The sequence below is a fragment of the Dromaius novaehollandiae genome, chromosome 2 (assembly GCF_036370855.1).
Source record: "Dromaius novaehollandiae isolate bDroNov1 chromosome 2, bDroNov1.hap1, whole genome shotgun sequence".
NCBI lineage: Eukaryota > Metazoa > Chordata > Aves > Casuariiformes > Dromaiidae > Dromaius > Dromaius novaehollandiae.
Genome location: NC_088099.1, coordinates 69332761 through 69358996, shown reverse-complemented (window position 1 = coordinate 69358996; position 26236 = coordinate 69332761). Strand labels below are relative to the sequence as shown.

At 38.5% G+C, this 26236-nt stretch overlaps 1 protein-coding gene across 7 annotated transcripts in view; it reads left to right on the top strand.

Moving 5' to 3' along the window:
- Positions 1-25837, top strand: part of MOCOS (molybdenum cofactor sulfurase) — a 373228-nt gene extending 347391 nt beyond the window's left edge. For all 7 annotated transcript variants that reach the window (XM_026099873.2, XM_026099875.2, XM_026099874.2 and 4 more), the window contains 6 exons: positions 2936-3017; positions 7612-7736; positions 8367-8472; positions 12471-12597; positions 14719-14823; positions 22176-25837. In XM_026099873.2, the coding sequence (XP_025955658.1) occupies positions 2936-3017; positions 7612-7736; positions 8367-8472; positions 12471-12597; positions 14719-14823; positions 22176-22322 (692 nt within the window). In that variant the 3' untranslated portion in view covers positions 22323-25837. The remainder of the gene's footprint in view (positions 1-2935; positions 3018-7611; positions 7737-8366; positions 8473-12470; positions 12598-14718; positions 14824-22175) is intronic.
- Positions 25838-26236: the final 399 nt, after the last annotated feature.

The following is a 26236-nucleotide window of genomic DNA, read 5'->3' as shown; positions in this document are numbered from 1 at the left end:
TTTTAAAACTAATGGGTCTGTTCTCTCTCCCCTTCCAGGTTTTCCCCTGGAGAAATTCCCCCTTTTCATTAGTGAAAAGTTTGTTTATAGCCATTTTATTTCAATGTGTACTAAGTAGACTTGTCAGTATGATTTAGTTTGACAGTGACTACTTTAGTAGCTTTTGCTGAATCCTCTCCATGTTGAGAAACTGATTCAGGTTCTTCCTTTAGTCGCTGTTTGGAGGGCATCTCCCTAGCCTGTCTGACCCTCATATGGGCAGACCCACTGTCTGACTGATCTAGCTGTGTGATTCTGCCATCCCTGTGATCAGCAAGGGCAGTCAGACTGAGGCTTTAGGAAAGGCCAGAAATGCTTGGAGGCTTGGGTATGTTCTCTGCCATGCCAGCAGTATTAGTTGCTTTGCATGGCAATCTGGAAGCTCCAGATATTCCCCTGATTTCTGAGAGGAGGGGTAAGAGACCAGAAAGGGAGGGGAAGTGCTTGTACTTGTTTTCTCAGGGTCTGTTTTTTACTTTAGTGGAGGGAGTGGATCCTTAATTTTGAGAAACTGCATTTCTGTATTTTGTCAAATCTGATTTGCTTGGGCTGTGTGGTTATTAACAGGCATCTCTTATTCTTTTTGATGTGAAGATTACAATGAACCCTTGCTATAGCAGGACTCACTTAGAGAAAACTAGTGTAATTTTAAATAAGCATCCACGGAGAAAAATAACTTCTTATATCTCGACTCAGTCTTGTTTCCACTGAAGTCAATGGTTAGACTGCCAGTGATTTAAAAGAGGGCAGGAGCAAGTGCCATTATTTCTAGAAGCTGTATTGCTTGTTGGAGAATCAAGAGAAATCTTACTGTCCTGCCCCATCCAGGGGCACACTCCGCTCCCCACTACAGAGCCCACTGAGCTAGTTCTTGACTTACACAAAAATACGTCAAACAGAATTTTGCTGAGAATACATTCCTGTAAAAGGCTAATTTCTCTCTTTCCATTTCAGCTAACAATCAGCATTACTCTGGCAAGCTGTGAGTTTGCCAATGCACAGAGGGAGAAAATTTGAGTGTTGCGAAGTCCCTTTAAAATACTGGAGTTGAAAGATGCTAACAAAACTGAGCAACCAATTACACTTTATGGAGTTTATTCTCCCTTCAGTAGTCATGTGTTACTGCCAATAAAATTAATTGGAATTATGTGCATACACTGATGAAAGAATATACATGAATAGTTTATATTTCAGTCTATTGAAATAACAGACCTCTAATTTTTCTCATTGACTGAAAATAGGAGCTGTAAAGACAAGATTTTTTTTATATTAATACTGTGAGCACATCTGTGAATTTTATTATCAAGCAAATGACCATGGAGAATGACAGCTTCTACATTTTAGTAACTGGCAATATTCTGCTTTTTTTTTTTTTTTTTTTGCCTTAAGATAGAATAAAATTGTAATTAACAATGTTAAACTGACCTAAACATCACTGTAAAATGTGTACTGTTCAATAAAAGCGTGGTACACTTGCTGGTGTGTAAAATCAAGGATTTTTAAAGTCCTGAGACTCTATCTTAAGGAATTTTGTGAGCATCCTTTGTTTAGAAATTATTTTTAAAAGTTACAGAGCTAAGGACCCACACAGGGTAGAAACATTTATCTTTTCCAAAAAGAACGATGCTAGTGTTTAAATGTTTTGAAATACTCGCAAGTACAGGAGCAGTTGTTGTAGTCTGTAAGATGATTACATTGGCTTCTTTTGCAGGTTGTTGCAAGTGAGTTCAATGCATTTATTATTTACATGTTTCCTTTTCCTAAGTGAACCTAGCTTCTCCTCCTGCATCTCTGCTTTTTCAGTATGCTAACATCATTAGCTACAAAGGAGTAAAAGCCTTTCTGTTTCAAAGGCTTGTGTGGACAAGAGCTGATAGTTGGGATATAGTGAATCTGAACTACATTTCCGTACTCCTCGGAAGAGAGTAAAACAATTCTATTTCACCATACCATAGAGCTAGCAGAGCTTGACTCTCGTTTATATTACAATAGGATAAACAAAAAGTAATAAGTGAAAACAAAATGTATTGATCTAAAGCTGAGGTAGTGGAGATAGAATATTTGTTGGTTTAGGTAGTAGTATAATGGAAAAGAGTGAGATTCTTTGCAGCCACACAGTAAAATCTGGTTTGTCAGTTAAGGTTATTGCTTTCAAAAAAAAAAAAACAAACAAACAAAAACAATACTGTACAGCTTTTCTTTTTCTTTCTAGTAAACCACAATAGCCTTTTTATCCCTTTGACTCATTCTGTTCAAGATAAGAAAACTATAGAAGAAACTGATAGCATAGATAACTACCAGAAATTCATTATTCAGTTTAAACTCTGAGATGGATAGATGGGAATAGTTATCTCATTAATGGATTTCCATTCTTTTTTATCTTTACTTAAACTATGTAGTTTTCTGACACATTATATTTCTTTCCTTGAGCAGCCTGTGGTTTTTTTTCTCTTTTTCCCCTCATCTTTCTGTTGCACCATCCCTTCCCTCCAAAAAAACCCCTCAGCAATGATTAAACTCACATCTTGATTTGCTAGGGGTGGCACAACAGTGATAAGTTCATCTTTTCTACAGCAGCCCCGATTGAGGCAGTAATTTTGTGCCAATCCAATTACCTGAGGTACACAGAGAATAAAGTTACTCAAAGCTGAAATTGTGTATTTGTTCATGTGGTTTGGATGCCAAGGTTGTCAGCAGCCTTTGTGCTTTGCATTATCATTTGGAGCCACCTGCAGGCAGAGAGTATATTTCTAGCAAAAAAGAAGAGTATTTCTGTCATATGCTATTTGTGAGACTGCTGTGATTATGAACAGGTGTAAATTTAGGCACTTTATTCATAATTCTGTGGTTCTGCTTAAATGTTTTTTTTCATATGGCTTGTTCTCTGTCCATCTAGGCATGGATCCAATATCCTTACCGCTAGAAGAAAATACTGGAAAAGAGGCTGTGATCTGTGAGAGTAAAGTCTGTTCACACAGGTTAGTGAGAACAGAGAGGAATCTAAGATGAAAATCACTGCACGGCCACGCAGGACATGACTGGATAAAAGTGCAAAGGCAGAATTCCTTAAAAAAAAAGGGGAGCATGTAAAATAATGTATTGTTTAGTAGACCAGAAAAAGACAGATTTAGGTAGGTAATTTGGCAGGCCCACAGCTCTGATAGAAAAGAGTAAATAATAATAACAATTTTTAAAAAGTAGGAGGAGAGGTATAGGGGACTGTGATGACTTGGCATTCAGGAGGATAAAAGAGATCTTTGTTTTACTCGCTCCGAGGATGAGAAAAGGGACAGATGCCCCAGTACTTCCAAATGCCGAGTGAGGGCCTCAGCAGAACACTAGATTTCAGTTTATTTATTTGACAGCAATGGTGCTGGCAACTTTGCCCATTTCATGCTGCACTGATTCAAATTTTCTAGAACTTGCTGAAGTTATAAACAACTTTCCACATTTACAACTCTTTTTAATTTTGCTTTGACTATCCATGTTCATTAGTGTCCCATTAACCATCTCGGGAAGATTGAAGCTGAGTACCTGAAATAACATTAATTTCAAATTGAGATGTATCCCTTCAGTGAAATACAGCATTACAAATAAATTAATTTGCTGTCAGTGAACTTAGCTGTTTATCTACCAAATTTTCTAAGTACTTCCCAGTCTCACTAAGTTTTCTGAGTGTCTGTGTATCAAGTGCCTTCCTAAAGTAAGTTCACATTATCTGCTACAATTCCTTCCACCAACTAAGTCTCTTATTAAGCCCAACTAAGAGGGCCAGTATACACTAATTCCTTATAACTCTCTACACTTGATTCTCTGAGGGCAGCAGCATAAAAGCCAGCAGCAGATCTGGACATTCTCCCATGGAGCCGTGGGGGAGTTAGCTTCTCCTTCTTTTGACAATTTTGCATACTACACAGAAATTGTATTCCACTGTTGCAAGAAGGAGAAAGTGACCTCTTTGCTGAAAATACACCCTGAAAATCAACAAGGACAATTATTCTTCCTGTGTTTTTGTTCAACGTTGAGGATTTTTCACTTGGTTTCTGAAACAATTTCATTTATCACCAGTGATTTCTGTTTTTTCCTACCTGAAACATGTTCACTGCTGTGGTGAATGTGATTTGTAGAATACATCTATAATTTATATGATATACTCACCATGAGGGTAGACTTATGCCTCTTGTTTTTTGTTTTTTTTTTTAACCTTCTGTGTTAGGATATTACCCTCGTGTATTCATATAATAAAGAAGATCTTTTCCTTGGAAGTGTATTTTCCCCAGGTAGTGGAAATCAATCAGGAGTCATTTATTTTAACCATCTGTTCCACTTCCCGTAGTGTTGACTCATCCTTAGCCTCCCCATGGTTACCCCATCTCTTACAGGCCTTGCTGTAAAATAGCCTGTGTTACCTTTTTCTCTGTGTGCGTATACTTTGTTGCCATACTGTTTATTGTAGCTTGCCTTTCATGACACTGGCTCTGTCATTTTTATTGTGTGAAATGGGAACCTTTCATGGGAGACTGTACAGAGTTCTGAGGAGGAAAAAAAGATGGAAATGACAAGGAAAAGGGAGACACAAGACAAACTGCACAGGGTGGATTGTGATTAGCAAATAAAAAAGGCAGGAAATAAGGCAGAAGGAGTGGACAAAATTAATAAGCCTCCAAAAGAGCTGAAAGATCCAACAGCCCTTATGCCAGGTTCCCTGGTTTTCAACAGGGGAGCCTCCAGGGCCAAGAAATGGAAAACAGGGACATTAAAGTGCCTTACTTTAGCAGGGACAGGAGATGATTTGTGGCCTGGGATTTCTTCTGCAGAGTGCCTGAGATAAGCAGTGGGACCAAAAGTTTTTGCTTAAAGGTCTTTATTCAAAAAAACCCCTCTTACAGAATGCTTTCCCCACATACTAATTCTGCTCTCAGTTTATGCCACTGTGATTTCAGCTGTTCTGTTGACCTAGCTGGTTACTCTGGATTTACACTGATATAGCTGGGAAAAGCGCATGACCTGGAATCAGCAAGCAGTTACGTGCGGATGTTTAATATGACAGCAGTCACAAAAGTTAAATGACCCTGAGCTTCCTCTATGTGAGGCAATTTGTTAGTATTCATCTTCACAGGGGTTGTCTATCAGCAGGTGCTGCTCGCATTGGAGGGACATGGCTCTCCAATATTATATCTAACAGTGGCAAATGAAAGTAGAAGCTAGTGGTGTTATGGTTTTTGATGTTGTAGAAGACCCCAAATACTCAGGATTAGTGCTGTACTAAAAAAAGCAGGGACACAGTCTGCTCCCTGACAGGCCACAGTATCAAAAAGAGCAAGGAAAGGATATCAGTGGTAGAAGTAGGCAAAGTAATAGTTAAAAACAAGGTGAACTGAGCGTGTTGTGGGTAAGTGTATTATGTTATATTCCTTGGGATCAGTATTCATCATTTAGCTGTCCTTGTTTCTTATTCTATAAATTACCTAGCTAGAGGTACCAGCTGTAAAGCACTGAAGCTAAATGACGTAATAGCAAGATGAGTGGGCAACTCAAAGGGGACAGCAAGTAAAATCTGAGAGAACTAGGCCCTCCTTTATAAATTGCCTGATGTGTGCCAAATGAAATGTAATGCTGACAGATGGAAAGTAATGCTCAACAAAAATAAATGCAAGTATAAAATGAATAGAATCGAGCTATAACAGAAGGACTTTGAAAAAGACCTTGAAGAGACAATGTTCCTCACTTGGAAAATGTTCAGACAGTAAGGAAAAGCAATTTGAAAACTTAGGAGTCTTGGAATACAGAAACTACATAGTGACCTTTGATGAAATGCTAAGAATGCTGTGTGTTTGTAGCTCAGACACTGTGACCGAAAATAGTAAGCAAATAAAAAAGAGGGCCAAATTTTGATTCTGATTTATACAGTATCAAGCCCTGGCAGGCTGTTAGAGGTAAGCGGCTCAGGAGAAGACTGCAATACCCCTCGCACCTCTGTCTGGGCGAGAAAAAAATTGGGGGAACTTGTTTCACCTGTACTATCACCATGGAAGATTTAAACGTTCTCATCAGTCTTCTTTTCCCTGTTTCTGTGATGGCAAGGACACAAGAACTTTACAGCTGAGACAGTAGTCTCATATGGAAACTCACCTTTTTGGGCCCTGATTTTTGCCACAGAGCTTGTATCTCATGATATCAGTCTTTCATTTCAGCTGAAGGACATCGCTGACCAGATGCAGCTGGTTGGCGTCTGTCCAATCTCAGAATGGAGAGAGAGTTGCAGAGTTGCACCGCAGTCAGAATTCAGAACAGCAGCTGAAGAGAGATCTGATCCCTGCAGAATTAGAAAATCTCTTTGATTTCACTTTGTCTGGCTTTCCACCTGTGTAGCTCAATTCAATCTACAGAACATTTTGTAAGGCCAAGCAGCTTCCTCTCATCATGTTACGGCTCTGTGTCCCTTGCTGTGAGGAACTGTTTTCTTGTTTCACGCAGCAAATGGTCTCCATACAGATCAGCTTCTTTGGCTGTGCAGGACAACAAGGTGAGCATAGGACCATGGCTATCTCACTTTCCTTACAAGAATCCTACCTAGATAGGCATGAGAACTTGCATTCTTCTTACGTGTTTTTGCCATTTCAAAGTTAGGTGTTAGTCAAGTCTCCTTTAGAAGTCAATAGAGAGAGTTAAACACTTCCTGAGTGAGAGACATCCCATCCTAAGGTCTAAAATTGATAGAAAGTACTTTTTCCATTTTTTGTGAGGGGCACCCAGAAAACTAGCTTAAGCTAACTGCCTAATTTTTAGACTACAGAAGTTACGATGATTGTGGGCTGAGGATGCTAATGGCAAATAGAATGACTTCCCGTAATCAGATCCATAGCCTTCCGGAACTGAGAGAGGTTATCTGAAGATGCTTCTAGGAGTGATTACATGCAGGTAAAGGAGAAAGAGCTATTGCCAGCCTTGCATAACCTACTAGACAAATTGCTAGTAAAGGAAACCATGCTTAGATGAGGAAGAACTACTACATGAGCTCTGTTAGCGGAGCCATGTTGAGTCTTCAAAGTTAACGGGGAGTGTCTGTACTAACATGAATTAAATTAGGGAATGAACATCATTGTACCTGATAGATTCATTAAAAATTGTATGCAGTGTGGCACAGTGGGGCAGTCATGAATTCAAGTCAGATTATTTCTCTTTATCTTAGTAAAAAACACAGATGAAAGAGTAACTTTTCCATAATACTGTATTGTAATACCGTAATATTGGTTACTAGTTACTGTACCTCACAGTCAGTCTTGAGCATTACAGTTATATAGTTCCTTATTCCCCAATAATTTTATGTATAAAATTAAATTAGATCCTTTAAGTATTAAATTCAAGACTAAAAGTACTCTAAAATTGAGGAAATCTGAGAAATAAAATTTTGCAGAACTTCATGTTTCTTTTTTATCACTTATCACATACTATGGATTCTATATTTCGTAGTGAAAGAAACAGAATAAACATCTTCATTACTTGTCTTCAGTTTTGTAAATTAATGTTTTGGCTGTCAGATTTTGTTAATTCCCTCCTTTCTCGTGATAGGGTAAAAACATATGACTGCGGGGAGAGAATTGCTGACTGGTTATCTATGTTTCTTGGTCGTTCATGTCGCTTGATAAGGCAAAGTTCAGACATAAAAAACAATAGGCATCAGAAAAATACAAAAGGTATGTTGGCATTCTTAAAAATGTATGTGATTCCTCACTTAGTAATTACAAAATATCAGGTTGGCTCATGGACTGCATAATGAGTACAAAATTCTGTGATAAAGGGTGAAAGAGTCATGTGATATTGATCTAGTAGGCCTCAAAAGGTACATTCAAAAGGTACCCAAACTGTTCTTATGCTGCCCTTCCATTTGTTAGACTTGGCAAAAATGAACAGATATAGCAGTCTGGGCTTTTATTATTGCTACCATGATACTGTCTGGAAATTCAATAATCATTTTGAAAAATGATCATAAAAAATCCATTAACAGTGAGAAGTTATTCTTATACTGAAATTCATTATAAAAGGGAACAAATTGAAAGAGCATGAAAAATCCATAGATATTGCTCTTGTAAATTATTTTACAAAATTGGTAAAATCTCATCTCTATCACAGTTTCTAAATGTATTGCATCATTTGATTTACAAGTTTGAGAGGATTCTTGGAATCTTTCCTTAATGCCTGGAGCCCAATGAATGACTTTTATAATGAAAATGAGTAAGAGGTCACAGGAAAGATGGGGTGAAATTGCTAGTACTATCTTCCTCATTTTAACCGTCATTTTATAATGTTGGATTGATTTTTTCTAGGTCTGGCACCTGCTACAAGCATCTCGCTCTCTCTTGTGAATGAAGCACAATACCTCCTGATAAATGTAGCAAGTATTTTGCATTTGAAGGACCATATTTCTGCAAGGTAAGATCCTTCTGCCTTCAGATGTCTCTCAGCAGTCTTGGATTCCAGAATCCTGTCATAAAATACCAATATAATTGTTTTATTTAGAAATTTAGAGATACTTACTTTTCAGTCTTCAATAAATATATAGGTACTAAACTGCTGTAATTACTTACGCCTGTATTACTTTTGAAAATTTGGGTTAAGTGCTTGAACATAACCTGTGTGCCACTCATCTTTAGGAAAACGTCAATGTAACTCTTGTCAAATGATCCGTTGGCAGGAGACTGTCAGGAATAAGCCAACTTCTATTTGTAGGAGGAACAGGGATGATTACGTTTCCTCAGTATAAATCATCTGTTAGGTGAAAATACGACATCTTGGTACTTACTGAAAGATATCTCTCCCATGAGAAGGCTTAAGATTTAGGGTAAACATTCACAGCAGAAATATTTTAAAACTATTTTCACAACTGTATTTATTTTGTTGCTGTTTCCTTTATTTGGTTGTTTCTGTATAGAATTTGACGTTATTTGTAGAAAAGTGGGAGATACAAGCAGCAAAGGAAACATTGAGCCAGCCCAGAGTATGAAGATAAAGAACCCAGTACTAACTAAATTTTCATAAACTGACCATGGAGCGTTGCTGCTGCTTGCATATAGCTGAGGCCAGCTTCCTTTGCTGAAATTCCACAGCAGATCCTTCCTCAAGGCCTCTTTCATTGCTTTGCTCGCCACAGCCCCTGCGTATGTCTCTGATCTCATATCACCCGCCTTTTCTGGTCTTAGCAAACTATCCTGCCTCTGCTTGGTATCTTCTTAGTCACCCACCAGACATTCCCTCTGCACTGAAGTTGCTGTTTTGAGGAGGAATATATGCATATAGCTGTAGGAGGATATTCAGGTTTTAAAACCACTAACTGCATGAGGTGTCGCTACAGAGCACTGGAGCTTGCACTGCCTGAGGGTTTTCTTTCTTTAGCAGGAGACAGTCAGACAGCCTCAACACATCATGGTAGTGCCACCCAGAGAAAAATGCCTGAAGAAAGGAGGCTTGAATCAGCACATCTCAGCTGTTTTGAGCACCTTTCCCAGTGACAGTTAGTGCTTTCTTTTGAGGCTTGACAGGCTGAGTTTCCTCTCCTTGAGAGGACAATGTTGCAGGCATCCCTTCCTCAGACTAGGCTTTTCCATGGTGAGACCCAGTGAGGAAGCTTCCCAGACATGGGATTTGAGGGGACAGTGCAAAGAAAAAAAAATGTACCGGAGGGAGCAACAAATGAAGATGAAGGAGGACAGGGAACTTGGGAAAACACACAATGGCAGATGCTCCGCACTTGTGCAGCTCAGCTCTTCCAGTGTTCCCCTCCAGTACATCTAGGCTAGTAATCTCCTTTCTCCCAAGGGAAATTCCAGACATGACTGGAGCTGCCAGGATGCCTTAGAAACATCTTGCTTCAACTCTGGAGCACAGGTTTGGAAAACTCTCCCCTACTTTGCCATGCTGAGCTTTCTCAGGATGCTGGGGTAAATGAATTCAGCATAAAAACACAGCATTGTTCTGCATTGTTACTAGATCACTGTGTCTGGACTTTCCAAATACTGAACTTGCAGTGTTCAATGCAGTGTACAGATTTAAGAATCTGCACATATGGGTCTTAATTGAATGCTTTTCTTTTTTAAGAAATGCTATTTAGCTACTTTGCCTATTTTCTTTTAACGAAAACCTGCTAAGATTTATAGAACGCTTTCCATCTTCAATTGAGTTTAAATAGTTTCTCTTCATTTTTATCTTCCATAAGTAAAAATTAATCTTCCACTTTGCATTTGGCTCTTGAGAGTTGATCTAAAACAGTCACAGCATTTTAATTAAAAGCTAGAATGTAACTTACTGTTGCTATATGCATAAGGAGACATCCATCTCTCTGGTGTTACTGCTACCAGTCACCTCTGTGAAAATCCCATGGCCTGGCTTCATACTTGAATGTTATTGGTAGAAATATGCCCCTGAAGATGCAAATAATAATTTTCAGGTTTGCCTGTTAAATACGTGGAATGCTTTCTGCATTCCAAGGCCCAGTACTGTGGAAAGCCCAAAGTACCCAAGCTGGCTTTGACAAAATATGTTGATTCGCCTCACAACCCCCCCTGTAGAGATTTGCAAGAAGAAGGTGCCTGTCACTCCATCCAACTGACACGTGTTCTGAGGGAGGGGAACTAATGGGAATTTACTCAGATACGTGCTCACAAGTAATTACAATTACAGTTTTGAGGGCTGGGGCCAGGCGGAGGAGAGGGTGAAGTATTTTGGAGGCGAGCTTGAGCAAACTGAAGGCAGAGAGAGTAGGGAGCGTGGGCAGTACTGTCCTGGAGGAGCAATGGCAAGGGATGAAATTTCTAGAAGTGTTTTTTTTTAACAGCTTTTTAACAACTGACTCAGCACACTGCCAGCACAGTTCTGATGTTACTGGGGCTTTTGATGTTCCCATTAGTACCAGCTGTGCTAGCAGGCACTCCTGTATCACAAAATGCATTCAGAGCTCTGTCTGCCCAGCACCAAACCTTTTTCTGTCTGGACTCAACATATTCCATAGCAAAACTAGGATGCAAAACAGTGTAACTGAACTTGTTTATGACTAACTGTTAATTTTTTCCCCATTTTTTTGAGTATTGGTGTAGCCAACTCCTCCTGTTGGCTCCCATCTCCTGCAATGATTAGAAATTTTGTCTTAGTCATGGGACTGCTTGTGGGATCTCTAGGGAGAACTTGTATCACTTAAGCTTCCCACTCCACTTTATACCCACATGCTCCTGTCAACAGCAGAGGCTTTGGTGGAACCGGGGTCGCGTGGTTTGCTTGAAAATCTGCACACACAGTTTATCCCTATGGGCATTTGTCTTCTAAAGATCATCTAGACTATTTTAAACAAAACAAAGCTCTTCACATTACAAACCTGTTCTGCCAAGACTGCTTGATGTGGGCAGGTTTCCTTGTGCTTTGATTTTGCATGCTCTCCCTCATTTTAATTAAAACACAAGCAATTTTAAACTGTTTCTCCTTTAAAATTTTTTTTCCCAAGAATGGAAACTTCTCTTTTCACTATATAGCCAGATTTCTTTCTCTGCTGTGGAGTGTCATATCTAAAAGTTGTTAAACCACAGCTGTAGGAACCTTGAAAGCTGCTCATGTCCATGTTAGCCAATGCAAAATGAAGTGTTCTTCCTCACTAACAAAGGTGATGAGAGGATTTCCTTTGCAAATTTTAGAGCTGTCCTTTTGATGGTACTGGAAAAGATTGTCTCTTAGAAGAAGAGTAAAGAATGACAATTCAAAGCTGCAGTCAACTTTCTGATATTTGTATGCAGTCTGCCTTTCTGGCTGCCTCATCTATGTTCTCAGTACTCACACAAATCTACACTCTGGCAGTTCAAGTGCTTGTAAGGAGGTGTAGATGTCTCCACACAGAGATTAAATTCTTTCAAAACACCTGTCATTTGGTGCAATCTCCTTCATCCCAAGGGCAAATAATAATATGAGGAGTACATTCTCTCACAAAATGTCTTTTCTGGCCTTTTTCACCTTCAGTGTCTGCTGTTGTTGTCCATTTTGCTACTGCAGCAAGTTCAGAATGTGTTTATATTTGTTTTCTTTTTAGAAACATTTAAATGTTTCAGATGATTGCTTACCCAAAAGATCTTTCTATTTGTTACCATTAGCCTTACATATGATAGCTAATAGGGAAATTTTCTCATTGTTTACAATTACAACTCCCCATGGTTTCATACCTACTTTACAATTCTGGGTTACATCTCTGAAGAAGCCACCTAGAGTATTACAAGCTATATTCAGATACCTTGTGCCTTTTTCATAGCTTTTGTATTAAAATTTGGTCCCAGGTGTTCTGGAGAAGAAGTATTTGCTGAATCATATCAGCCACTAGATTCTTACGGCACAGATATCTACTGGAAAACTAGTTAATAAAGCTTATATTCTTTTATTCTGTGAAATCTGTGACACAGACTAGAGGAACCACTGGAAATAGAGGAACTAATCCGACGCTTCCGTGCTAACCTTGTCATCAGTGCTCCGGAGTCCTTTGAAGAAGAAGAATGGGCTGAGATTTCAATAGGTTCTCTGCGGTTTCAGGTATAGACCCATCTTCCTTGTCCTTTTCTATCACAAAGCATTTTGACCCCTGGAAACAAAGCAATTTTTGCAAGGCTTTGTTTGTCTAGGACATGGACAGTACAGTTATGAAGATGAAGTTTATGAAATGTGTTAAAAAAAATTATTGTGACCAAACATGCTTTAATGTAACTGAGAGATTTTGACATACTCCTCCCCTACCTTTTTTTTAGTTTCACAGTTCATAGCATTTCCCAGCTTCATTGAGATAGGAGAAGAATCATCGCTGTTTTGGGCCAGAGTTTGCAGCAAATATTTAGCCAGCGTAAGTCATGGGACAATACTGGTTGCTGCTAAGCGTGGTAGTCCAAATGCAGTATGATTGCTGCACACCTGGCAACTGGTTGCCAGGAGCTGGGAAATGAATGCAAGTGAATGATCACTGTGTATTGCCCTCTGTTATATGCATTTTCTCTTAATCTCCATACAAGATGTGTTTCTGGGTCAACTTGTCCTTTGTCTGACTTGGTAGAGCTCTTTTGTATGTTATGCTGTATATCATTTCTAACACTATGATGTGCTTTATGCTATCAGGAAAATGCTATAATGTCAGCCTTTGTTGACAAAGTAATTCTTTTGAGGAAAACCTTCACAAAACAGTCCATGAAGAAGCTATGCATGAAACCTAAGGGAGTGATACATTTGTGTATTACGTGTTCCATTTGGTTTCTCTGGTCCTTTGATGTGAAATATGTATTTGAAAGTGCATTGCCTGGGATGTAAAAGTGACTTTTTCATTGTTTGCTTAGAGATGATAATGAAGGTGTGAATGGCACAAGTGCTAAGGTCAGATCTAGAAGCCGTAATAGAAATCCTTCTCATTTCTTTCAGGTCAGCATACTGTAAGAAATGGCAAGGCTATTTTTTCAGTAAGGATAGCAAATGTAACTTGTCTTTTCATTTTTTACATATACTTTGATAAATAAGCTGTAATATGAGACAGAGAATTGAGGAGAAATGTCCTTAGGTAGAAGATGAAGAACACAAAGGTGATTGATGCTAGTAAAGTGGTAGAAGAAGCTGTTGAACTGTGACAAAGCAAAGCAGGGAAAAATATCATCTTCTCTACCTTGTGTTCTTTTTCTTTGAATAAAATATTAAAGCTGTGAGAAATCATCTTCTGAAAAAGCAGAGCCAAATGTGTGGTTTTGATGATTACACTGAAGAGTTTTACATGCAATTCTAAATATGCCTTAAAGAACTTAAATGGCACTTCAGATCTGCATATAAAAATACTTGCAGTGTAAGTTTTAATTATTTGCCCCCTTGAATTTTATGACAAATTTTACAAAAGTAGAATGGGTAAGCTGAGATACTGTAAAAGCAGTTAGTTTTTATAATGTAGAGCTTTGCAAAAGTTAGGGATGCAATATTAAATGAAATGGGAATGTCTTCCTTCTTCATTTTAATACTATAAAAGGTAAGAAGAAACTCACTGCAGTTTTTATTCCTAAAAAACCACCCTAGTTCAAGCAAGAATTAATTTTGGGGAGCCGTGGTCTGTATTACACATAGACTAGAAGATTGTGTTATTCTGTCTGATCTTAAAAAGTTGTAAAAATTCAGATTTTGTATTCTGATCACTTACAAAGTGCCATGAAAATAAGAAAGAATGTGGGATGTTATGTATATTTCAACTGCACTGAAGCAATGTAAACCAGACTGTGTTAGTTTAACTCCAAGAGAATCCTCCTTTGGTCGAATCCTGAGGTCCTGACTTAATTTTACACCCAGTTCTCCTTTGGGCAAGTGTTCCTGCCAGCCAGTAGATGAAGTGAAGCCAGCAGGAAATATAAATATGTAAATGTTTGGTATTTCTCAGATTCTGTTTGAGGGAAGTTTTTCAAGGAAAGGAAAGGGGAAAAGGAAGAATTCAGTGAGAACTTCCCAAATGGAGGCTTTGAAAATGTACCTACATTAGGTGAACAGGCATGACCTCTTAAATAATTAAAGCATAAAATAACACTGAAAAAGTACATGAAAGATCTGTTTTTAAGATATTATGGCAGTCAGAAGCTTGTACTGTTCTGTATTGTCCTGTTCTGAAATATACCTGTGAACCTTCTTTAACTGAAATTTCAGGTTGTGGGTCCATGTAGCAGATGTCAAATAATCTGCATTGATCAACAGTCTGGAGAACAAAACAAGGAATTTCTGCAGTCTCTGTCTGCAGCCAGAGGTAGAAAGGTGAGTATGGTACTCCAAAACAGCTGTATAGAAATATCTAGTGACTTCATTGCATGCATATGGAAATATCTGCTGATAAAATATTCACTATTAAGTTATTATGCTAATCATTACCAATTGTTCTTTCAGTTATAAGAAGTTACACTTACAACCCAGATATGACATGGTTTCTTTCTGTAAAACGCTCAACACATTTTTTTATTATTTTTTCACTATGTTTGCTTTTTTTCTGTGCCTACTACTTTACAATGTGTTTCTTTTGGTCTTGAAAAACACAGGCTGATGTGTTGATGTCATTCAAGAAGAGATATCTGTAGAAAAATCAAAAAGTGTTTGCAACTACCGTTAGCTTGTAATTAACTGTATAGTTAGCTTGACTAAACCTTACTGAAAGTTTTAGTCTCTGAGAAACTGCTTAGTAGGAAACACAGAGTAGACATGAATATAGTCAAAGAGGAAACTAATCCATTAGGAAAAGAACTGATTACGGAACATGTTTGAAATATAGGTGTTCATTAGGAGTCATTCTGCTTCCTAAGGTTGCATTACTTCTTGGAATTGAGAGTGTTCAGACAATGGTTAGACTCTTTGGCATCCCAAAAGCTTCACAAATCTCCTCAGAAGTATTTATTCAGTTGAAAATCCTTATTGTAGTTCATTGTTTACTGCTCATTAAGCTTCTGTTGTAAAACTTAGTTATCCAGTCAGGGCTCGGACGCCCCACCTTGTAGGTCAGCAGCCAAATAACAGCCAAACACCCAAGATTAGGCACAGCACAGAGGCAAAGCAATAACAAACAGGTTGATATTATTCACCCAAACAAGGCACAGACAAGTTACAATAATGCATTCTTTGTTTAAAAAAATTGATTCGTCTCAGCGACTCATTAAGCAAACAAAGAGCTACATTTTCAATGAATGTTATCCTTGGTGAATGGCTCCGCCAGCTCTGACTTGGAGCCAGCTGCCTGGGGCAGAGGGAGATAACTGGAGAGGCCAGCAGGCAGGGGCCAGCTGTCTAGGCACAGCTTCCTGCTGGCCTGAGATGACCCAGGGTTGTCCTGCAGGCTCTGGCATGCAGAGGTTTGCAGCCCGTGTGCCTTTGTGAGAGGAGCTCCTGGCCACCCTGGGTAGCCTGAGGACAAGAACCCTGATGAGGTAATGGTGAGCCACAGCTGGCACATCTGGGTCACTTGACAGTGCTTTCTGGCACTCTGGGTAGGGATGCTGCCGAGCTGCCAAATGGGGTGCAGTGTGTGGAGGGCTTTCTCTCTACCCACACACTGGATTTACAAGCCTCTGTGGAGGGAAAGTACTCTGTATTCAGCAACCTTCTCAAGTGGCAACAAAACCTTCCCTGGGATACAGATTCTCAGGAGAGGCAAAGCGTCTCCTGCATGTTTCCCTCAGCAGAGATGAGCTGCTCTTTGATTCTGATAACCCCGCAATGCAAATTTTCTTGGTACAAACACTCCTAGGACAAACTCATTCACATGACATTAAGGCAAAGAGAGCAATTGAGCCTTTTGAGAACCTGGCATCAGATGAAAGACACGAGGCAAGGCAAAGCACTGCAGAGCACAGTGCTGCTATTCAGAGTAGGGGAGTGCTCTGCTTCCCTCGGCTGTGCAACCATGTTCATGCTGCAGAGAACTGGACCTTCAGCTTTTTGATTTTTCCCAACCTTCAGCCAAAGATTACTCCCCTCTCAGCACTGCTGGCAGAAGAGGTCTTGTGAGCATGCCCTAATCTCTGTAAGGCCAAGTCCTCTGCGTTAACCTGACGGCCAAAAGAGAGAGTTTGAATTGACTTTGCCTGAACCTAAGACATCATAGCTGCCGGTTGTCTCTAGGTTGATGGTCTCCAGCTGGTTATCAGTGAGTAGCATCTGAGAACTATGGCATCTTCAGTGTGTTTAGCAGGCCTGGCAAAGAACACCGATCCCAAACTTTCACAATTCATAGTGGGGAGAGAGAAGTAACATTGAGTTCATGTGGCTCTGCTCAATTGCAGAGCTTGTCCTTTGGTGACTCACATCTGTAGCATGTGCTTTGCTGTTGAAAAGTCAGCTACCAGACATCATTTTATTTTTTATCAGATACTGAATCAGTGAAGGAATTCAGCATTGTTTATTCACAGCTGTCAATAAGGCAGTTATAACAAATAACAAACAAATGCAGCAAGCAAGGTTTAAGCTAATTTCCAGATACAAGGGGAACTGATACTTTTGAAAGGCTGCTGTAGTTGCTTGATTTCCAGAACATTAAAGACACTGTACATGTGATTGGATAGCAAGTCTTGCATGCTTAATATGACAGCCAGATGTCAATATTTACCATTTTGTTTTGTTTTTCCAAGAAGAATACCAATTAAGAGGCATGTATCAAGCTCGATCAAATGGTAGCCCAAAGCAAAGCACTGCCAATGAACTTAAATACTGAGCTAGATAAAGTAGGGCATGTAAAAGATGTCTCAATATTCATTCCTGAAATTATATTTTCCTACATTCCTCAGAGACTGTGAGAACCTGGTGTTCCAAGTAAAAGAATGAGGCTTTGCATACATGCATCACTGCTGAAAGTCAGAACCAGCCACACAAACAATTTGCATGTTTCCTGATGATGAAGGCTAGCCAGCTATATTTTATGAAAACCTTTTATCACCTGGTTTGAATTAAAATGCAAACACCTCTACCAAGCGATTCTGAGCTCTACTGCCATCAGTTCAGAAGAAGCACTCATTAAGAATTCCTTCTGTAATTTTTGGCTGAGAAGGAAAAAGGAGCTCTCCTTCTGTGACAGAGCTATGTTATTGCAGGAGACTAGGAAAGACTAGATAACTACGTTAAGCAAATAACATAAATTTACCCGCACACAGTTTCACCTGTGTCACCACCTGATGCAAAACACACCTGAAGAGAAAAGCGAGAACACTGAATTCTTGCCCATCTTCTATGTTTTGCAAATGCAGTGTAACACTGATACCAAGAACCCTGTAGGTACATTTGCAGCCCTGCTGCAAGCTGAGACTTGCTATCAGGATGGCGAAGGGAATTGCCTTAGCAGCCTGCCCCAGTATAAATGTATGGATGGCAGTACATCAAGGGAAATCCACTATGTCTGCACATGTTCTCATACACTAAAGGGCTTGTGTTTTTTCCTGACGGCCGTTGATCCTCCTTTATGGATCTCATTGTGCCTTGGGAGAGCTCCTCTTCCTGCAGAATTAGACACCATGCTTTTGGACTGCTTACAGAAACATTAATAAGGATAGCAAATGACTCTTCTTATCTGATGCATTATCATCATCATTTTCATAGTACTGCAAGGCTTTACACTGTGCAGTGCTTTTCATGCAGTGATCTGAAACACTTGCAAACAGTGATTGATGTAATTAATAGAGCTCTGTGAATAACGTGGTTTTCTTTTCTGCTTTGTGACTGAATTGGGAAATGCGTTTGTTCAAGGTAGACGGCAAAGGAAAATCAGTTCTGAACAAAACACCCTTCTGTTCAGCTGTTTTCAACAAAACGAGATGTTTTCTTTGACACTAAGTTAAAAGTTTCCTTTCTTTCCAATATGAAAAATCAGCATGTGAAAAATGAATGCTTTAACTTTCGTACTTTTTAACACTTTATAAATAGGTTTTGGTCAATCCAGAGTTAATAGAAAATCCTTACATAAAAAAAAAAATCATTCAGCTTTAATAACTGCATCTCCCAAAACCTTTGCATGGGAGGGAGGCTGTATTACTACATGAATAAAACAAGCAGAGGAGAACAGGCCAATTTGTCTATTGATAGAAGGCAGCTGCGAGCTGCATCCAGAAGCAAAATCCAGGGGAAGGTAGGTTTTAGCATGCAGGATCATTTGAACACATTCTAGCAGGGCATTTGCCCTACCGAGTGCAATTAGCTGGTTGTTCAGCAGCTATATCTCAAAGGCATCTCATCTCAGCCTTTGTCAGATGTAGCACCTCAGGTTTCTATCTTACAAAAAGATACATCGTACCCAGGAAACTTCTCTGTCAGTGGATATCTAAGCATCGCATATTACTTTTGATTGCGTATTACTATTGATTCAGTAAATGTACTTGAAACAACATACAAGAATGACAGCATGTTACAGCTCCTCCTTTAAGTGAGCATGATGACTATTCTGTGATTCACAGTTGGGCAAGAATAAGTATATTTTACTTAGTTATGCCAGCAATTACTTTTTGTGCTTTTACAGTTAAGAAGCTTTCTGGGTTTGTCCCTGTGAAGTTTAAAAGTGATAGGAAGAGCCTCTACTGACATAAGAACACTGAGGGGACAAAGCCATAGAAGTCACAGTCCTGCTCTCTCTGCTCACTTTTGGGGAGGTTATATGCAGAATAAAATGCTCTTGAAATCAGAAAAGGGTAGTAACAGCAGAGAGAGATTATGCAGTCCATTGTAATAGCTCTGCAGGCTGTAATCTCTGTGGCTGAAAGCATCTTTTTTATCAGTGAAATGTGAGAAGGGCCAGTTTCTACTTTTTGTCTTTCTCTTGAAACAGAATTAGTGTTGTGGGATGGACAGCTTTTGCTTTTTTTGTAATTATATTTGCTGAGCCAATATTTGTAATTATTAAAAAAAAAACAGGAAATTTACTTAAAAGGTATTAAATCCACTTCTGGTACTCACAAGTGAAATTTTGATCCTAAGAACATTCACAAAAAGAAAGATGTCAGAAATGAGAATGTTCTTACAGGAAAAGACTCATCCAAATAGGTATTAATACTTGAATATGTATACCATCACTTTGAAAACTCCTTGGGCATCATCCAGTCTCAGAACACTGAATAGTATTATGAGACTTTAGATGCCCAGTCAGAGTAGGAAAATATTGATGGCATGTATTAGAAAAGTATTTGAGGACTCCTCAAATAAGATATATTCCCATAGGCCTTTTCTTAAATAACTTTGAATGGTCTAAAATGCTTTAAAAGTCAAAACCTGTTTAAATTATCCTGAAGAACAGAAAGCAGGTAAATTAAATTGTTCCCAGTGAACAATCTGCACAGGTTTATTTTAGCCTTGTTTTAAAATAAACCAAGCTGTCAATGCAGTAACAAATATACGTAAAAAATTTTCACATATGATATAAGTTCATTTACACTGATAAGTTATAAAATTCCTTACTGTGTGAAGAATGGTGTAGCATGGACTAATATTTTATTCATTTTACAGTATTTAGTTTCCAATTGCCTCATTTTTGAAAGCAACAGAATTAAAGCATGTGTCATCTTTACACTAGAGTATAGGACGTAAATCCAGGATATTAACCACAAGACTGATAACCACATCATTTCTGCAAAGAAAGAAACCAAAGCTTGTCACCAAATATGGGAAAAATAAAAACAAGATAATAATATTATATACTTCAATATTTAAAGTGAAATAGTTACTAACTTTTCCATTTTATTGTCATGGTTGATCCAACATAGTCACTGTGCTAGTGGTTTTGGATTATACTGTCCTGCAGTCATTCCTTTAGCATTAAATACCAGGACACTGACCATAAAGATCTACGTTATGTCTACTGGTGTTGACACTGTTGTGATTACAGTTATCCAAAAATTGTCATTAATAGGATAGGCCTGATCAGGTCCAATACATGCCCAGTATATGTGAAATGCCAGTGAGATGAAGGAATAGCTGAAATAGCAAAGAAACCTCTACTTGAGAGCTGGCTTTTTTAGTGTTTAGGATTATAGATGAAAGAGAACAGAATCCCAGGTCGTGCTGAGGCAATGTATTGTTAGATCCCTGCTTTACAGCATCTCTCTTACTTGAGAGCAGGTCTCAGCCTTCAATCTCGCTTTTTCATCAAAGACTTAAAGATGTTCCGTGTTACCTCATTACTGTATTTTTATTTAATTAGTGCAAGAATGGAGAAAACTTACTACCTTCATATTAAGACTATCAAATATATTCCCTTAAATTCAGCTAATAAATGGTGGGGGTTTTATTATTATTTATTTCAGTTCCCTTTACCTAGTATATTTTTCTAAACCTTCTGTAGTTGCGGTTCCCTCTATTTTAGGAACATCTATCTGAACAATGACAGTAAATGTCATCAGGAAATGGAGAAGGAGAATAGAGTTTCATTTAAAAATGAGTTTTTTCATAGACATACCAAATCAATTTCATTTGCTTATTTATTTATTTTACACTTTGAGTGACTGGTAACCAAACACTTTGGCTGTAGTCTGCTAAAAACAAATACTTTTTTACTGAAACCTTTAAAAATTGATAAGAAAATTAGGGTTGGGTTTCCAGGCTCCTCAGTTTGAGGAACAAAGACATTCTGAAGTCTACAGTTCAATTACCAATGTAACATAGCCTTAAGCATTCCTTTATTTCTTACTTGACATATTTCTTTAATTAACTGCTTTCTAATTGTTGGGGAAACATTTTCCTGAGGTTGCAAGGCTCTTTCTTGCTCCACATTCCTGAAGTTTCCCACTACTGGAAAACAAAACCATGTTGGGTAACATATGTTCTCAGTCTCCTAATGTGACATTTCCACATTACACCCAACTGTTTACCCAACTGAAATTGGAGTGTTTCACGTGCTTAAAATTAAGACCACATGTAAGTGTTTTATCTGAGTGCAAACAGACTGGAATAGTTTTTTAGTACCTAGGAGGGTTGCAGGGTCAGTAGGTGAAGTAGTTGCCCTGCTTCTTTTTTCTTTATCATTAAGTATCACGAGGACACATATGTAAGTATTTCTAGTTTTTATGTAGGATGGCTTCAGAGCTAATGACAGGTAACAAGTGGTAGTCCTAATAAAACAAACTTTCTGAATATTTTCTTTAAATATACTAAAATATTCATAAAAAACAAACAAAGGGAACATTCACAAAGGCTAGACAAAGCAAAGTTCTGTTAACAAAGTGAATAATTCATGCTAGAGATGCAAGACTTTTCCTCACTATTTGAACATATATACTTTCTCGCACTGCCTAGCCTTTACTTGTGAAAAGGCATTAACTGTATTTGTCAAGAAACCAGAGCAGTCATTAAATGACAAGACTATGAGGCAGTATAAATTACGTATGTGATACTGTGGAAGTCATGATGAAATACTACCTTCTTTATCCAGTTACTTAAGGTATTCTTCCTGAATAGCATGGGGTTGGCTCTTGTGTACCAGCCTATTAGAGCTAATCAGTTAAAGCACTCTTAATTACATGGAGATCGGGCGTATATCCTTGTCGTTAAAGCAGTATTGTTTTTCTGAACATATCTGGGTTGTGAGATCCTCTATAGATCTGGTTACTCTAGCATTAGTCACATCTCAATGAATATTTTGCTTTTTTCAGACAAACTTTGGCGTATACCTGATGAACCAGCCCTTGCACTCATCATTTCCAGATATTTTATCTGTTGGATCTCAAGTACTTCCAGTGTTGAAGGAGAATCCTGAAATTCAACCCCCACCATCCAGTGAAGAAAAATGTTCAGGATAGCTTATCTGGCGGAGATGAGCCTTACATGCAACGCTAGAGAAAAAATTAGTAGTCAGTTATTTAAAAAAAAGGAAGAAAAACCTTCCACTGATTTGCTTCTGGCTTGAGTCTTTTAATTTTCTGTTTGCTGTAAACGTTATCAGATGCCGGTACCCTTGATAATTACACCTTGCCTACATGTTTTTTCTTGTGATTAAGTTACAGCAACCATAACTCTTTTTTGCTCAGTTGCTTCAGGATGCAACAGGTTTGATCAAGTTTTGTTGGAGGGTGGATGGCTTCCAAAACAAGCCCAGCACTGTAGTCAGAAACCCACATCTCAATGATGGAAAGTAAACACAACAATACACTACTTCCTTATGTTGTCTTGTTCAAATTGCTTAAGGGAGAGAGGATGCAGGACTTGCTTTAGAAACAGTATGGGTGGGAAGAGGAGAATGGATGACATGAGGACATGAGGTTAGCAGTTCTTTCAACTTTTCAAAAATTAAATTGAAGGTGAAGTAGAGACAGTCTGAAAGCACAGGAGAACAGGGAACTGGTAATGGAAAATCAGTATCTCCCTCCTGGGCAGGGGTGTGTGTGAGAATGCCAGAAAAGTACAGAGATGAATGAAGATTCAGTATGCCATTTGCGAAACACGTTGCCTGTAAAGTAACTTTGTCCATTTGTTCTGGCCGCTTTTTTATTCTTCCTCCTTTCTTCCTCCTTTCTTCCTCCTTTCTTCCTCCTTTCTTCCTCCTTTCTTCTTCTTCTTCTTTCTTCTTCTTCTTCTTCTTCTTTTTTCCCATTTGCCACATTTTCATCTGATTATGTTTTTTTGTTTGTTTTAAACAAGTCCCACAGACTTGTTTTCTTCCTTATTTGTGGATATTGATGCATTCTTTTTCCTAATTAGAGATTTCTTAACTAATACAAACTCATTTCAGTAAAAGCTTTGTTTATCCTTAGCAGTCTCTAGCAGCCAAAATACTGAGACAGCCACTTGACTCTTGAAAGTTTGGATGCTTCTCCCTCCCAAACAGGTCAAAATACTCTTTTTTTTCCTGTTCTTCATGACAGTTTTTGAGCATTTGATACTGTCATTCTTACAAGACCTTTGGTTTATCTTCTCCCCTAAATGGCACCCATGCTTCTTGACATCTGAGAGCAAATGTCTGAAGTCCAGGACTTAGCCCGGAAAATCAGTTCTCCTGAAAATAAATAAATAAATGAAACCACCCTACAGCAAAAAACATATGGAATGTCAGTGTAATGCAAAACTGAACACACTGAGGCCAGGTGTTTTCTGACCCCCAACCTGTGTCCAGCCAGGTCGAGGGCAATTTCATGCTTTCAGGAAGTCCTCCTGTTGATCTAGCTGGTTGCTATTGCCACATGGCAAGTGAAATTTTGGCCCGTTAAAAGCACTGTCAGAACTCTCATCCAGCATGATTTAAGTCTTCCTTGGGGCAATTTTGGCTCAAACTGTGTGAAAGTGCTTCTGGCTGAAGCAATCCTTGAGTTGTTTGAGTTTTGAGTATAGCCCTGAAGATGAACAGGCAGCTTTCTGACAGAATTGGTCAAACAGTCATTCTGAAAAGGGAGTGATTACCACAGAGTAACATACAGTGGGCAAAGGGAAGTGCATCACCCAGCGTGTGAATCAGAATTCAGAAAATATTCTTTTCTTTTTTCTTTTCTCTTTTTTTTTTTTTTTGAACTGGTTTTGCCCACTTCAGCTGCAACAGACTGCTATTAGTCTCTCAACAGAGCTTTGTAATGGAAATGAGGAGAGACATTATCTGTTTCTTACAACCTGCCATAAAACATGTGGAAAGAGAGATATGTTTTTTGTGTATGTAAACTGAGGATCAGTTTTGAGAGCTGTGTATTCCATTTCTGAACCCAAGCACTGCTCCTTGATGTTTGCTTTGAAAACCATGGGTTTTATCTGTCTAATAGTCATTTATCTGATGTTGTAATGAGCAGGCTTTTTGCAACCTTGAAAAGCAGTTTCCTAGTATCTAAATCTCTTAACTGTTTCGCTCTTTGCCTTTCCGGTATGCAGAATATTGTTTTGTTGGATAGAAAGCTAGCATAGCTCTAGCGCATTTAATATGAAGAAACCTGCTGTATGCTGACCTTCAGGTGATCTCTGGTACTTTATTCTGTCCTCTTCACCTCACCAGTATGTCATTTGTTTAAAATGGCACAGGAGTTAGAAGAGGAAATTGAAAGCAAACATCAGCAAGCTCTGTTTCACTTGTTATTGTTATACTACAAAATAAGTCACTTTGGTACACAGTGGCTTGACAAATACTGTTTTTGAGTAGCCTTAATGCAATGTATGATAACTAAGAATGAGGGGATTTGAACTTTAAAAATGTCATGCTTGGTCACAGGCAATTACTCTTTCTCTTTTCTGCAGCCAAGTAATATTAGAACAAGAATAATTTTATCATTTTACAGGGGAAAAAATCTCTGTGATGTATGAGCATTTTCATTAGTATATTCTGTGCATTTCCCAGAAGGAACATTCTTGTGCTACAGTGATATGAAGTGTCACAATGCTTCAGATTGATGGAAGAGACATAAAGAATCTTTCATCTCAACAAAAGACAATGTTTGCCTTCTGTTAAGTGGAGTGTCCTCACCAGTATTGAGATGTTGTCTTCCCATCAGTAAAGACAAATTCTTCTGAATACCAATACTCCGTGGAAAATCTTGCAGTAAGAAGACTCACTTTTAAATGATGTGGCTGTAAGTTTTGTAGAAGGATCATCACTTCCATAATGTGAAAAAAATTCAAAGGAGAAGTTTAGCATAATACAGACCCACATATTGGAGGAATTAAAAGAGTATAAACACTTCAAAACACTACATATTACGTAGAGAGATTAAATGTTCTTTAAGTGGGTCACTTCTCAATGTTTAGAGTATATAAAAAAAAGACAATTTCATATGAATGCAGACTCTTTCCCCTTGCTGCAAAATTGAATCTTTGGACTAATTGCAGATATATACAGATGTTTACTTTCTATGGGTAAAAAAAGTATTAATACAGTATTTCCACAATATCATACATAGAAAGTCTTCTAGATCTTTGAAAACTAAGTCTGTATTTCCTTACAATAAATTATTCAGACACATTCCATTTTCTGTGGGACTTAACTCCTTCTCAAATCTCAAGGCAAAAATGATGATTATTATAAGGTGTAATAATAGCCAAGAGGCTGAAATCGCAGAACAGAAATCAGCATTTTCAGGAGAAGCCTCTGAACTTTGTGTTCTCTAATATGACTAATATATTTCAGACACAGTTTATGTTTTATTTACTTTCAATGGCATCCTTTTAAATATGGTTGAAATAGTAGGTCACCCTTCAGTCAAAATCATATACAAATCAAAGGAAGGACTGCTTAAGGAACTTGATTGCTGTTCATAAACTATTAAGGTTATGCTCTGCATTTTTTCTTCAGTCTGGTTTTTAACTCTCTTAGAAATGAGACCAATAAAATTTATATTTTGCTTGATGTGTCTACTGGTGGTGCTTATGTTCTTGACCCTTGTGTTCACGAGGTGCCTTGAAGTTCTGCTTCTGGGCATTGGCGGACTCACACGGTGAGTATGTGGCTCAGTACTGCTCAGATATCTCATCGCTGTCAAGGTTCACAGGTGAGGTGTTCCTCCAGCCGTTGCACTGACAGCCTCTGTCTAGTCAGCACATGCCAATGATTTGGATGTTCTTTTTAGGCCCTGCACAAAATCCACTCATAACCACTGGTTTCCTTTAAAATATGTCCAGAGGTAGTCATGTTGGACCCATCTCTCTTACTCCAAAGGTTTAGTGGTTGGAGCCCTCACCAAGGGTGTCGGAGAAGAGTAGGTTCATTTCCCTCATTTGCCTGGAAGGATTCAACCCCATCTTTCCC